The sequence below is a fragment of the Melospiza georgiana genome, chromosome 17 (genome assembly GCF_028018845.1).
Source record: "Melospiza georgiana isolate bMelGeo1 chromosome 17, bMelGeo1.pri, whole genome shotgun sequence".
In the NCBI taxonomy this organism is placed as follows: domain Eukaryota; kingdom Metazoa; phylum Chordata; class Aves; order Passeriformes; family Passerellidae; genus Melospiza; species Melospiza georgiana.
Window position 1 is genome coordinate 14,809,713 of NC_080446.1, and position 16,043 is coordinate 14,825,755.

The following is a 16,043-nucleotide window of genomic DNA, read 5'->3' on the forward strand; positions in this document are numbered from 1 at the left end:
TCCAGGCCATGCAGGAGTTTCTTTTGTGGCAGAGGCACCAATCATTTTGGCTTGTGCAGGGGCAGAACACTGGGACACAGGCTCCAACTAAGCAGAAATTGCAGGGATGAGTGCTGAAAGGAAAGCTTTCAGGCTGGAGGCTTTGTGAAGCCACATAGTCCTGACACTCCATCCTCATGCCTCATACAGTGTTCAGCAGTGACTAGACACACTGCATTGAAATATTATTAATCCTCATTACTGAGCACATTGAAACCATAGCTGTGCTTCAGAAAAAGTCAGGGTAAGTGTGGGCTGCAAGACATAAGAGCTCCATAAGAGCATATAAACATTCTGCTAGTTCAGCAAGTGCATGTCTCAACTCAAAGGCAGACCTAACATATCTTGTTTCATAGCTCACTTTGCAGATGAAAAGATTCTGCACTGGCTACTCTGAATGACAATTTGAACACTCACAGACAGATGATCCCGGTTTCAAGAACTGCCCCCCACATCAAAGTAGAAGGTGCTGCAGTGTTCTGCCAACTGTGCATTCACAGTGACACAAGGAGTTGGCACAATGATTTATTATGGAGGCCACACTTCTACTCTTTACTACAAGAGTTATGAATGGAATTAGAAGGTACTAGAGAAACAGAGAAACATCCTTTCCTAATGAGCCCATTAACCCTCTTAGCATGTTTCTAGATCACAAAGAAGTCCCAATTTAGATTTGCACAAATTAACCTGATTAACCTAATTGCCTTTGAATCTAAATATTATAGCTTAAAGACTTACAATGCAATAATACTTCCTTACTTGCAGAAAGTTTTTTATTCCTTTAATATTTGTTCAGCATTAGAATGAAACCAAACTACCTTGACATTGCTCATTGCTGGAACAAACTGCAACCTTCCCTGCAAGCTGAGCCAGCAAAGCTGAAATGCCTTTCTGATCTGAATCTTTGAACTCTACAAATAAGGACAATAAGGACAGAACAGATAATAAAAATACTATTAATATTATAATATATATCTTATCTATATTTTAAAATACAGTAATTTGTTACAATAATCCTAAGTGTGAGCAACGTACTTGAACCTACAGATGGAGGGAGTATGCAGGGACTTGTAGCTCACACTGGTTCTGACACTCCACTCTACTCACCAGCACTGATGCTTTACTCACTTGGAAACTAGTAGAAACCAGACAACATAGGCTAGTTGGCACTCTACATTTTCACTTACCTCCTGGCTAGTTTTCTGGCCTGCCTTCATGTAGAAAATGAAAACAGTATCAAAAGGACGACATGGTAACAAATCCAAGTAGCCAAGGTCATCAAAAAACCCAGGAAGAGCAGAGTCAAGTGCAATCAGGTGAGGAGGTAGACGACTGTTAGTAGGTTCCTGCCCAACAGACAAGAGTTCAACAGCTTAAAAACCCATCTACTAATTGAAAGGTCTTTATGGCTTCAATGGCAATCCATTAAAATATAAAAAGACAGCTTCCCTTCTCTAAGAGCAAAATTATACGGGGACTTCTGAGGCAATATAATCTTGTCACTGTAAATGAGTAACAGCAAGCATAACAGGTTGACAATTTGTTGCATTCCACTCTCATTAAATAAAAGTGGTACTTTGCCAGTGAGAGACATAATATTTTGCTCAAGAAGAGCACACAACAAAAACAGCAGATGCTTTCAGAATATCACAGCCATGCACACAGTTGCATGTGCAGTTTCAGATTAACTTAAATACCAGTGATATGTAATATACTGAGCATTTTCAGACATAATTTTTGCTAACGCTCTATAGTCTACTCCTCCTGACAGCTTTCTGGAAGGAAAAACAACAAATACAAGGGAGACTCCATAAGTAAGAGGCAGAATTTCAAATTAAAAATATGGATCTCCTCTAAAAATAATTATTTTAATTTTAAAAATAAACCTCGACATCTACTATGTACCAAGTGTTTATGTATGATTAAACCACCTCAGCACAACCACCTCTGAAGCAAAACTTCTATGGCAGTTACATTTCAGAGAGTCTTCAAGGACCATCCCAAAACCTAACTCAAGTCGTAATAATGATTTTAAGTGTGAACATCTGAGTGTGATGGCTTATAACAAAGATACAGACACCTATTCAGAGAATTATCAGCTTGAGGCCCAGCCTTTCACAACCTTGCTCTGAATCCTGGAATACTGGATTCTATCACTTGATTTGATTAGACTGCAGCTGAACAGCAGCTGGAAGTACATAGATCTTCCACTGACAAAACTTATTTCTCCTTTAGCCAAGCCAGACCACATGGGAACTGGAGGAACTGCACAACACCAAGAGGTATCAGATCACCTTCAATGCCTCTAAGGAGAGGAACCCGAAGTGAGAGAGGAACAGACGCGCTGTCTGGAACTCCTGCGCTGGCGGCGGGGGCTTGCACTCCGTGATGGGATCAGGAAAGCTCTTCTTCCTCCACTCCTCTTCACTCCTCTGATCTATGGAAGTCTCAAAGACAATCTGCTGAGCCATGCCATTCCTCAGCTTCTCATGGCGCTCTTCAAGCTGGAAAACATTGCATGAACTGCTGATGTCACCAAAATTACAAATGTCCACTAAGAAAACCATACATCACTTAGGAAAGCTCTACAGCAGCAGTCCACCACCAGAATGGTTACTAAAACACTTTCAAAAAGACCTTGCAACACTGCAAAGTGAGCACCTTAACACCTGTTGGCATAGGAGAGCTCTGTGAATATCCAGTATCAGCTATGGCTTCTCCTATTCAAGAGGACAGAAACTAAAACAGATCCTGTGAAACTTCAAAATATGAGACATACACTCTTTTCTTCCCTCAGAAAGGTCTCAAAAAAGACCTTTCCATTTCCCCAGAAGAAGCAACAAATGCAAGTCATTGTTTCCTACAGTACCAGGATATTAGGATCAGTAATAAAATATGTTGAGCAGTGTCTCCCAAATAACACAACCAAAGCACTGGCATCTTCTTGGAGAAGTGCACAGATATAACCAATTTTCAGAGGTTATTATTCCATTAATATGAAATTGGATAAGCCAAAGAGTAAAACTATTTACACTAAGACGTAAGTGCACAACTCATGAACAGACCAAAACCCCAAGAACAAAATCAAGTTAGAGACAGTTACTTACTTCCTGATTCACAATTTCATGTAAATCTGGAATGCTCAAGTCAGCTTTCACAAATGGAATCTTGTCCACTTCTTCAGGAAAAGGGCGTTGTTTCACACTGTGTTTCAACCCAACATCATTTTTGGGAGCTGGTCTAGGTTCTGGTACAAATGTCTGACAAAAAAAGGTTGTTTTTACATTCAAGGTATTGCATCAATAGACAATATTGTAACAGATGAAAAATATTTTCCCTCCCCAGCAAAACTACAATAATCTACTAGTGAGCAGCATTATTAAAAAACATTAAATATTTTAAACTAATAGACTTGTATTGAAAATGTGACTGTAAATTTTAAAAAGACAAAAAGACACAACTGTCCATTTTGAAATCTATGAACTCTGCTAAGCATCTAGCCTGTAAACAGTTGCAAACCACCACCACCCCACCGCCCCCGCCCCCCCAGAAAAAAAAGTAAGCTTACATAGCAACATCTTATTTTCAGCCCATTCTAACTATTCAGAGAAAGCTGGCCAGTATTTGAGAAGCTCCATTTGAACCCTCCGGACTGTGATGATCACAACAAGCCAAGGCCTCAAAGACAGCAGCAATGCTGTGGGTCAGGAGATGCACTGCCAGAATAGCCAAAGGACTTGTACCATGGATCATGATGCAATTTTGACATTGCTACTACATCATGTTCTATACTGTCACTATGTAATTCCAAAATTCAAGTTACCAAAGAAAGCAACAAATGATCTAGGTGCAGGTTTAGAGGTGCATCAGCTCCAAGCAAGCAAGACCCTTATGGCATCTTCAGTGCTGTTTCCTAAGTTTACGACTGATTACATTTCAAAAGGCCAAAACCATTAACAATTATGTTATAGAATGCCTTCAAGTTGGAAAAGTTCCCTTAAAACTGGTGAGCAGGCCAGCAGTCAGATCATGGCTTGCCCTTTTAGTGAAGCAGGTAGCACACCTGGACTGAGATTATTTAGCCAATGGTCTCAGCTCCAGAGACAGCAGAACTCCAAACACATCCTGGATGGTCTTTCCAAAGGCTGCTTTGCAGAGACATTCATCTAAATATGAACATGCCAGTTGAGACTGGCAAGCTTCATTTCAGCTACATTAGTGCCTTTCTTTTACAGAGGGTCATGAGATTTGGAGTTCACAGACAGAAATTCTCATGACAAGAGTACATGCTCCATTAGACAACTGCAGTAAGAAATTTTACTGTAAAATAAGACAGAGGTATCTCTCCTCCACCATTTCACTCCAGAGTTGTTCCAGAGTTCCTCTAGATAATTTTTTTCACAGCAGGTTTACAGCCATCTTTGCAACATCAGGCCTTGTAGCTTGAAAACCTGTTCTCTCTGCAGCACCACATTCTACACCTCCAGACTCTCTCTGCTGCATGGGCTTTCTTTGTCTGACACCTGAAGACTAGCCCTGCCTACACAGTAAATACACTGTACCTTATCCCATCACTTCAGAAGATGCTTTCAGGCAAAAAAAAAAAAGAGAACTCTCTCTTCCTTAAGCAAGTCTGCAAGTCGAGAAAGCAACAGCACTTTCACAGTCTGTAGTTAATATTAATCACAAGTGGTAAAGAGTCACCAGAGATGTGGCACATTACCTACAGCTAAAGGCCCCGTGGCTCAGCCTTAATGCATAATCACCAGCTTGGGGGGCTGTCTCACATTAGTGGAATTTCTGTTGAACACTTCTAATTAAAGATTTCTTTATGGGCTTTGATAGAGACCTTTTGATTTGCTTTAGCTCCTCTTGGTAAAAGACAGAGTTGCTGGGCCCACGCAAATCTTCCAGATGTCCCACGGATCAGCACCGTGACAGAGGGGAAAGAGTCATCTGCAAAGCACATGGGTAAAGAGAATAAGACATCATCATATACTGCAAACAGTTCACTGTGTAATCATGGAAGAAGAAGAAAATGCAGGCATGACAGTAGAGGTTTTTCTTTCATAGTTAACTCCTCCCTGACCTTGAAGAAAACTCCTGATGAAAATCAGGCAAATCTCTCTGCAGAAGCTAGTGCTAGTCTATGTCAGTTCAATACTTGCCAGCTCAGTTTCATCATTAAAAGCAACTTTTGTCTAAATTCATGCAGATCACAATTTCTCCAAATACCTCCAAAGAAATCAAAGAAGACACTGCCTGTTTAGGTGAGACAATGATCATACGGAGATACCACTTATATCATGCTTTCATGACCTTCTGCAAAAGTTCCTCACAAATAGCAGCAGTAAGGACAGTGGAAGGACAAAAGATAATGGCAAACAAAGACTCAGAAGATTCTGACTCCACATCATTGAGAATTTTTCCCCACAAGGAATAGGGACACAGAGAAGTTGTCCTCTCAGGTTTGCAAGACCCACTTGGGCAACACCAGGTTGTGTTATCCTGGTCCAAATCCAGTCCTGGCCTTGTCTACAGCAGGAGGTCAGACTACAGAGTCCTGAGTTGCCTTTCTACTGGCACAATGCTGGTTTTAACATTGCAGGAATTTCAGTCTTCCTTCAAGATTTAAAAGTCTACCAATATTAGTCACCTTGGATGAGATCATCATACTTCATCATAAGCTTTCCTTCTTGAAGGTATTTGCATTGATCTTTTGTGCACCTAAACCACACACTGGCACTATCAGGTAATTAGCAGAATTCTATTTCTTCCCCAGTATTCCCTGGGAAGCTCAGGGTGCAGCACAGCCTATGCACACCCTGTACATAAGCACACAAACACAGAGAGAACCCAAACCAGCTCCTCAGTCACTCACTTCTGTGATCTGCCTCAGAACTGGCCTGACGTACTTGTGCGTTATTGCAATTCATCTTGTAATTCAAAGGGGATTTGTGAGCAAGTTATACACAGCAAGGAAAGATAATCTAACTTTTGATTCCAACAGCTTTGCAGGATTCCACAGTAACACATTTAGCAAAGGCAGCATGAGGATGAGAATTGCTGAGCAAGCTCTAATCCACTCCAGTCAGAAACACATTTGCTCCAGCACAGACTGGGGATGGGCATGTGGCAATGGTTCCCAACATTGCCACATGTCCACAACTCAACTTCTGGACAACAACTCAACTTCTCAGCACTAGTTCATGCAGTTCTGTGCAATATCTGCTTTCAAGATTAGTTTTTAGGCTCCATCCTATCTACAGATGAGGAAAATGTATTGGGGACAGTACATCAGCTCTAACATAAGTTAAGTCTTTAACTGAGGTAACATGTTAAAGAATTTTCATCTGTTCTATTAGGCAACACCATGACACGTGAAGACTTGTGGGGGATCAGTTATTCTGTTCAAAGCATCATTTAATACCACATTTTTGTAATAGAAGTTGTTGATGGTTGAAGTCTATGAGGCTGAAATGAGTTAGGCTCAGCTGTGAAAGGCAACACCCTGTGACGAATCTCCTTTACAAGAGGTGTCATTGACAGAACAGGATCAGACACAGGAAAGTTTTAACAACTCCAGAGCAACTAAAAGCACCTCTGCTAGAAGCATCCACAGAAATATGCAGTAATAGAAGGTCTAAAGCAAGCAGCAAGGAGACATGGTGCAAGCATAAAGGAGACATACTAACCATGTGTTAAGCACTTTTCTCTATCAAGTTTCCTATACTCATTAGATTTTTATTCTTGTACAAACAAGGATGTTTCAAAGCATAATGCTATTACTTCACCCATTATTTCAATGGCAGTCAGCAGCAAGTATGTGATCTAACTGGTTGAAAGACTTGGAGAGCTGCATAAACAATTTGGGTAGGCCTGTGCACATTTCATTATCACTGGCAATAAAGTTATTCCCAGCACTTCATCCCAGAGCAACACTCTGCTCTGTGTGCCCACTCACAGACAGGAAAGCCCCTGAAATGTGAGAAACACGCTTGAAGTACCTTTGTTTTGCAGCTCTGTACAGAAAGTTTTAGCCTGAGAGAGAAGGAAATGGGAAATCTGAACTTACTCTGTTCATTCCCTAGAGGCTGCTCCAACATGGCCAGGATGACACTGTTGTCCAAAACAAAGTAACGGAAGCTGTGCTTGTTTATGGTAGGGAGACGGGAATATTTAATTAACGTGGTTTCATTCACCAAGCTGCAAGGAGAAGCAGGACCACTGGGAGAAGGAAATGCTCCAAGTAACTGCATAATGCTGCAAGTGAGAAAAAAGTTGAGAGTTATGTTAGATTAAGTGAACTGTTCCACCCAAGCACAAACTTTCACTCAGATTCTTCATCTGTATCTTGACCTAGCAGTTACATTATCAGGGCACATTTGCCCTCACCTATGAGGTTGTTGTAAGATAACCAGCACCTTCAGAAAAACATGCATGAAAACCTACAAAGAAGGGTACTCTGCCTACAGAATGAGCTTCTTTATAACCTGGGTTATAAAGCTATTAAGACATTCTTTAAAGCATGAAAATCTTCCTTAGCTTTATGTACCTTCCATAGCTTTATGTTCATTTTTAAAACATTATTTCTCCAACCGTACATACTTTAGCCCTTTCATATCAACAAGTAGGACAGACATTGCAGTGCACTAGTTAAAATTGCCTTTGCTTTCTTCAAGTCCAGATTACAGTACCTTAAAACCCTTTAAGGGGTTGACACCCTAAAAGGTCCAGGATCACACCAGCACAACTATCACAGATTGTAATCTTCCCTGGAAGAAAGCCTCCAGGTGGGGTCCAACAGTGCCCACCTCCTTGTAGCCACAGCCTTAGGAGGCCCCTAGAAGCATCGTTTTAAATCATTTGAAGTTGTACAGGGTCTCACTAACACCATTAGAAATTGAAAATTTCTATGGCAGGAACCAGTAATGAGAGTTGTCCAGTGTCGGACTGAAGTTCACACCATCGAGGTGAGGACTTTACCACCCTTAACACCAACATCCAGAGCAAAAGTAAGTCTATTGATTGCCCTCCCCACACACTTTTCCAATGTATTGTGAAAACAGTTTCATCTCTCTATATAAAAATAAGTTTCAGGCAACAGTATGGATTTGTCCACAAATTCCAATGAGTAGTTACTTTTTCTTGGAAATTACACAGTTGTTTTTACTAACAGTAATGTTTATAACAGTTGGATTCTAAAGCAGAGCAAAAAAGAAACCAGTTATTGCTTTTGCAAAGCATATTTATCCTCCCCATCCTCAATCTGTCCTGTCTGCCACTGTGCTGTTCAGCTCATAACACAGTACTTTCCAACTTCCCTGGAGCAAATCCCAATTTTCCTCTCTGTGCTTCCCTTCTCCAACCCACACATTATCTGTTGCTGCATTTCCAGCAGAACCTCTCAAATTTATTAATCAAGCCCAACGCTGTGGGCAAGAAGCCATCCGATCCTGCTCCAGCATACGTGTGCTGCATGTGCTGTCACAGTGTCTACCAGTTTCCTCACCAGAGGGGGGACAGCATATGCTGTCAGGCTGAGGAGAAGAGGAAATGGGAAGACAGGATCACTGGGGTAAGTGAAAGAGAGAAGGAATTGCTGTCTGCAGAGGCCTGGCCAGGAACAGAACACCAGGGCTGGAGGAGGGTCTGGGTTTTGCTGTACAAGGAAGAGAAGAGGCAGGAGGGGAAAACAGTGATCAGAGGGATCTGTTTTCTGTAAACACCTGCAAAGGGAGGGGAAGAGACCTAAGGCAGAGCACAGCCCTGCCCAAAGGGCAAAGATAGGGAACTTCTGCCTAATTTCTTAAACACTTTTGTTACATCAGGGACCACCAGCTGCAAACTCCCTGTTAAACACTCTCAGACAAGGCAATACTGAACATTAAAGGTGCTCTGACAAATTACATACCATGTCAATGTAGCTTCAGCAGCATCCTTCACTCGCATGGATGCAGGGTTTGGCTCCTTATCTCCTTTGTACTTGACCTCCTGCTCACTGTTTTTGGATTTACTTCCTGAAATGCCCAGCTCCACAATCTCCAGTACCTCTTTTAAACAATCCTAAAACACAAGAACCACACTGAAGCAGAAGCACTTGGATGAATATATCCAAAACCTCAGGGAAACAGTGATATATCATTAAGTAAAAAAAACACTGCTTGTAATATGAGTTCTTTATTTAAAGGCAGAGGATTACTCCTACACTGTTAAAATATGATCACGTTTGCTATAGAACTGGTATTTTTTCTGTTTACAGATGTGTACTTATCTATTTATATTCTAATGGTAAAAAGTTCTCTGAATGGATAAATACACACAATGTATTTCATTGCACGAGGACTATTATGAATGCAACAGAAAAATGTAAACACACTTAAAGAGATAATACATGTATTTCTAGGATACTCTGCAGAAGTTTTAAGTACTAAGCACATTAGGAATGAACTCATCTGGAAAGCTGCAAGAAATCCTTTTCCAAATTTTTCAATTGCCAACATCATTAGTAAAAATACATTCGTATTTCATTAGTAAAATACATCATGGTATCTAATTCACCAAGAGAAAAATAAGAACATTCTAAAAGCACATTCTAAAAGCTTCAACAAATCTATTACAGGAGAAGCCAGCACTCAGTAGACCTACAGATATGACACACCAGTGCTGTGCAGAACAAAATCACCCGCTGAAAATATTCAGATTGCTACAACAAAGGTTTGGATATCATGGCTTGAGCTACAGAATAATAAATAAGTGATTAAAACTGAACACAATTAGTCAGATTGTACCACCAGAAACCAGACAGGTTTCTGTGTCTTGGGCTTTGTCCTTCCTTATATTCGTTGTTGATACAGAATAAAAGGTGAAGAGAAAAATCAAAGTTCTCTAACACAGTAAAATTAACCAGCATTGAGCTGAAAAGACTGGCCACAAAGAATTGCAGCAGGAGTTTACAGACTAGCAATGTAGCATGTGAAATTCAAAGCAACTGTCAGAGCAGGCACCTGGGAAGCTGCATTTTTAATACTTGCAAATGTAGGGAAAGGTTCTCACCTGACTGACTATCATGACTCAGGAATGAGCTACTCAGTGTCCAGTACATAATGCACACAGTATGTAACCCTATCTCCTTATAGTGGTAATTGAAATAAAAAGACCATAATGAAATGGAATAAAGCATAATGCAACTGACTAAACACAACCTATGCCACATCCAGGGAACCTATCCTATCACAGTCACCTACTGCCATGCTAGTACTCCAAAACACATGCAGCAAGCATCTTTAAATGAAGTTCTGCTTGTGGGTTTTCAATGTTCTTTTTTTAAAATATATACATTTTTATATGTTACACAATAAACAAAATATAAAGATATGTAATGCTCTATCTAAAAAGATAAAATATTACATAATACATATATATCTACTATCCATAAAAACACAGAAAGACCACTAAGTTGGCTCTGAAAGAGACTAACAATGAAAATGTGCATTCAATTTTTTTCATTTTTTATTAAACAGCAGGGCAGAAGGCAATTGAAAACATGTCTCTCATTTCCTGCTCTTCTCAAGCTTCCCAAGTAAATTCCACCTTATATTGAGATATGCTTTGCTCAGTTTCCAGAAAATTGGTGAAACAAGCTCTGATTATCAAAATATTAGCACCAAAGGAATTCCATTAAGCCTAGAGGATGCTTTAGTCAGCTAAGAGCTGAGAAATGAGGAGAGTCGTGGCTACCTGCAGCAGGTAGCTATGGGATACCCTACTCATTTCTATATTTCTCTTTTGGTTTTCTCCAGGTTTCTTTTCTTCTCTCTTTTTCCAGTTTCACAAAGCAAGAAGAAAGACTGAGACATTCCTATAACTATAAAGGTAATTTTAAAGCCAAAAACTGCATCAGCAAATAAAGATCAGGAATTAAAGTTCGGAAGTATTTTGCACAGAAACTATTTTTGAAACTCTCTTAAGAAAGCTAAGAAAGCTAAGCAAAGCATACTGTTTTAAATTATTGAGAACAGCCAGGTTGGGCACAAAAGGCATTTCAGATGCAGCACTCCAAACGTGTCCCTGGGAGCTCTGACCTTCTCATCCAGCATGTCGGGGTGCTCGGTGAGCCAGACGCAGAGGCACTGGAAAGCCGCCACGATCATGGAGTGCAGGTCGCGCGAGTGCAGCGGGGCCGGGCGGCTGCACTGGTACACGATGTAGCTGCACACGGAGCTGATGGCGCGCTTGCAGTCCGCGGGATCCACCGCCACCTTCACCTGCGGCGGCAAGGACGGCAGCGTGAGAGCTCCTCCGCAAACGTCTCACAGACAAAAACGGCTCTTGAAAACATTCCTAAATGCACTTTCAAGAAATAGCAATAAACGGAGCTCTTTTTGATTACAGCTTAAAACTGCAGGTAAAATCATTTAACAGTGATGGATATGGAAATTAAAAATAAGGAAATGCTGCACTGAGGTGTGACCACATTGCATAGCTTGGTTTCAAAGAGCAGGAGTGGTACCTGCTCTTGGCTTGGTAAGAAACCAAATGTGTGCTGAATTTGCTTGGTAAGAAACCAAATGGAAGCTGAATTTGCAGTATTGAAATTTTTTCCCCACAAATGCCTCTTCTTCAGCTCTAGCAACCCATTCTGTATCTCCAAGAACCCACTCACTGCTAACTCTCCCTTCCACAGGGCTTCATTCTGCTCGAGTAACTTTCCCCTAGATATATTCCCAGGACAATAACTTTCACCATTGGTAAAAGGAACAAAAAAGCCATCCCTGGACAAGCAGACTAATAAAAACCCCATAACCTCTTCCCCAAAACTCACTGGAAACACCTCTCTCTGCTTCTTTCCCTGCTCAGGGCTGCAGAGAGCAAGGCTCCAGGTGAGAAGGTCAGGAAACAGCACAATGAGCCATGAGGACATGAACTGTAAGGCTAAAGAACTTTCTCTTATTCATGGCTTATGACTCAGCACAGGAACAGATGGATTTTTCTACCCTGTAGCATCTGACCATGTTTATCCAAGCACAAAGGTGGATGGACTTGCTAGTGCCAGCACTGAAGCCTGGCAGCTGTATACCACAAATGGGAGTGACAATTCAGTGCCCCAGGATTTAGCTAGGACATCCTTCAGAAGCTCATGATCTACAGCAGAGTCCCCTCGAGGTAAGCTTATGAAAGGCAGGTTTGTGAACCAACACACCTGCAGGAAACATTTTGATTTTTGACTTGTCTAAGTCCCACTAATAGCTGCTGAACAGACTCAAGACAGGGGAAGAGCCCCTACCTGAGAAAGGCTTTGGGACATGTCACCTCCAGAGACACATGCAGAACAAGTCCCCACAGCAGTTCAGTAGGAGGAAGTGATCTATTTTTTCCCACTTTGTTGTACAGGGGAAATATATTCCAGGGCAAGAATGACTTCAGTTGCATGAGAATTATACATTGACTACAGTATTTAACATTAACCTGGGAATACATTTGAAAAGATAATATATTTCCACATTCCCATAATCCTGGAAGAAAAAAAAACAAACCAAGAAGACCCTGGCTTAACCACACAAGCTGCAGAAAGCCCTGATTCTGTATGGTCCTCTGTAAGATCCAATAACACACATTAATTCATTTCAGAACACCTTCAAATACATTGTTCAGCTCACGCTACCGCAGTTGTGAATAAACACCCAGTCCAATACGGCTCAGTGCTGAATTAATGCTCTAAAAACTGCCTGAGACACACATTAAAAGAGATCTGTTGACTTCCTGAGGGATTATGACAGGAAATGCTGAATTGCCACACCAGGTTATAATGGCTGCTCTAAGTACACCTCCTATTAGCAATACACTACATTTTATCCAGCTCTAAAAACTATTTCCAAGATGAGAGGGAAGAGGAAAAATGGTGCAACAGAAGTTTCAGCTAAAAAGCATTCCCAGACCACATGTCCTGTAAACACAGTGTGTTTACACTGGGAGAAAATTACCTGCAACAGCAGTACTGTTTCCTTCTAATTTCCAAACAGAAGAGTTGCCAACAAACTCAGCCACAGAATCTGTTTTGTGCCATAACTTTCACCCAAGGCAGCAGGACCACAACCACCCTGTGAGAAGGGGCCAGAGCACACCAAGCTGCATGTCTCACCTTTGCCAGTCCAGAGAGCAGCTCCAGGGCAGCCAGGGAGATACTCATGTCCTGCCTCCACTGGGAGTTGAGCCTTTGGGTTACCAGGTGAATGCTGCGGATCAGCAATCCAGCAGCTGTATCTGTATGAAGAGCTAGGATATAACCCCAAAACCACACACCACAGGGAGGGAAAATAACTAAGCATTAGTGACAAAAAGCAAAGCACAGGCACAAGGCAAAGCAGACACAATACAGACGTAAACCCTAACCATCTTGAAACTGGGTGATGCCTTTTGCACAGCCTAACTACCTCACATATTCTCCAGGCATTATACAAACCCATTCGGACCAGCTACCTAAATTTAATTTTTTTTAAGACATTTTGAATAATCCCAGAGCTCTGCTGCATTTCAGCAGCAGAACAGCCAGCTTCAGGTTTTGCTATTGTATTTAAATTGTCTGTCATGTTATGTCTTTTAGTCTCTGGAAAATACATGCTTTGGTAATGTATATTAAGCATTAGTAGTTGTACTGAGGAAGTAAGGAGAACATGTCATTTCAGATATCTGTGTCAGAAGTTAACCATTCTGTCCACACCTAATGTTATCAAAAGCTGCACTAGTTCAATAGACACAGATAATGAAAGAATTAGTGCTAGAGAAACAATTCTTTTCTTGAACCTTTAACTGAAAATTAAAAATGGGAAACGTTTAAGTATCAGTTGCTCTCACTTCAAAATACTATGAAACATAAATACTATCCGTATTTGTTAAAACTGAAGTATGCAAATTAATATCAGAAATAAAAAAATGGTCAATGACTAGTTATAAAGAGACATGAGAACTATGACAGATAAGGCATATGCTTCCCAAAATTTAAATTACCTTATTTAACACTCAAGAACTATGTCCAGTGTCATACCAGGAGCAGATTCAAGAGTTTGCTATGGCTAAACAGTAACAACAGACTACCATGTTTTCAGTTTTCTCTTGTTTGGAGCATCTAGTGGAAACACTAATTCTTTTCATAAGCTCATTACAACCTTACCTTCTGGGCACAGGAAATTTTAAAAATCCAATAAAATGAAAACACTACAAAAATATATTTCAAGTTATGTCATGGTATGAAGACTGCAATTCAAATATTTAGAAGATTTTTTAAATCTTACAAATGGGTATTTTTACAAGCACTCATCAATGAACCCACATAAATTAAACATACAGTTCAAATGGTGTGCAGAAAACTAGCACTTTGATAATTTCAAACAAGCAAATCCTTGGGAAAAGGGAAAGCACCAACATGTTTATATGAATCCCCAGAATATACTGAAGCCTTTCCTGATAATCTCCCTCCTCTGGCTATTTACAGAACTAGATAAAAAAACCACCAAACATTTTTGGTTGGTGATGACAGAACTGTCACTCTAGGCTACAATATAATAAAGGTGATTTGTTCTCACATTTAATTGGCCAACGTCAGTTAAACTCAAGACCAAAGGAGCAAATGAAATTTCAGGATCTTGACAGTCAGCCAGCTTACCACACACAGATTTAGAACATGGATTTTACTACGAAGAGTCAAAAATGGACAGAACAAGACATAGCAAACTAAAGTTAATTACTAAATTCTATTGTTACAGCATATGACATACCACAAGCCTCCTGATTACTTGCTCTATAAAAGTCAGAGTCCCTGGAATGTTCTTAAAATGTGGTTTAAGAAAAGGTGCTGCAGAGGTCAGGTGAGTATTTGGAATGCTATCAAAACTAATGAAGTGATTAATTTAAACTTGATGTACATATATCTTATTCTTGTTCACAGAAATTAAGTATCCTGAAAACTTCAGTTAAAGTTTGCAAACACCTTTTTCATAAGCTTATACATTCTGATTTTGAAAATGTTTATAGAGTCCTTCAGTAGGGTTAAAACAACCACTGGAAGGGCACATGTGAATGCAGACTTGTAGCACACAGCAGGGCTATCCCGCTGGCTCCAAACACCTGGGCACATTAATCCTTTAGCCAGACCTGTTACAGAAAAACCCAGAACACACCAAGCTGGTACACCATGCCAGGGTTTCCCAAAGAGCTCTCCTTACCATAATCCCTCAGGAGGGCCTGTGCTGGCCGCTCACTGTCGGGTGTCGTGGGCTCTGTGCTGCCACCGCTGGCAGTGCTAATGCCACTGTTGGTGCGACTGTGGCTTTTGAAGAGGTTGTTTTCACCACCATTCTGCAGAGTGAAAGACAGTTTAGAGAGATGAGAAAATTTCTTAGTTCTCACATGCAAAAGACCAAACCTCAAGATGCTACCCGAGCCCCTTCCAGTAACAAGTGAGGAATGCATTCTTTCTGAAGAAGTAACTTCATAAACAAAAATACTCACTGTTTCCATCTGACAGCCAATGGCTTCTAGCAGTGCTGAATCCTGAACAATATTTAACATTGCACCTGCAGAATCAGAAAGAAGAAGGTAACTATGGACTACAGAAGAATTCACTACTAAAAGTCACCAAGCAGCACAGAAGGTCTAAAGTAGAGGTTTGCAGTCCTGTCTTATAAAATCTCTTATTAAAACACAGGACTTGCTTTGAGCTTAGCCATTTGAAGTAGATGAAATTTGAGACAGAGTGCAGTTTCAGCTATGTTAAAAATGCCTTGAACAGAATCTAAAAAAGACTGCGAGGGGATCTTGTCATTACACATCAATATCTCAAGGTGGGTGTCCAGAGGATAGTGCCAAACTCTGTTTAGTGGTACCCAGCAACAGGACAAGGAGTAATGCACAAACTAAAATACAAGAAGTTCTACCTTGACATGAGGAAAATGTTCCATCCATGGAGGGTGGCAAAGCACTGGAAGAGGCTGTCCAGGGACATGGAG

At 40.7% G+C, this 16,043-nt stretch overlaps 1 protein-coding gene across 4 annotated transcripts in view; it reads right to left on the minus strand.

Moving 5' to 3' along the window:
- The window catches only part of RALGAPB (Ral GTPase activating protein non-catalytic subunit beta), a 60,878-nt gene that overhangs the window by 14,103 nt on the left and 30,732 nt on the right, over positions 1-16,043 (minus strand). For 2 of the 4 annotated variants that reach the window (XM_058036064.1, XM_058036062.1), the window contains 10 exons: positions 15,547-15,611; positions 15,261-15,393; positions 13,181-13,302; positions 11,124-11,306; positions 8,954-9,105; positions 7,115-7,302; positions 4,889-4,995; positions 3,147-3,299; positions 2,334-2,543; positions 1,227-1,385 (listed from right to left, as the gene is read on the minus strand). In XM_058036064.1, coding sequence (XP_057892047.1) covers positions 1,227-1,385; positions 2,334-2,543; positions 3,147-3,299; positions 4,889-4,995; positions 7,115-7,302; positions 8,954-9,105; positions 11,124-11,306; positions 13,181-13,302; positions 15,261-15,393; positions 15,547-15,611 — 1,472 coding nt within the window. Of the gene's footprint in view, positions 1-1,226; positions 1,386-2,333; positions 2,544-3,146; positions 3,300-4,888; positions 4,996-7,114; positions 7,303-8,953; positions 9,106-11,123; positions 11,307-13,180; positions 13,315-15,260; positions 15,394-15,546; positions 15,612-16,043 lie in introns of all 4 variants that reach the window. The other 2 variants (XM_058036063.1, XM_058036061.1) reach the window with 1 other exon arrangement.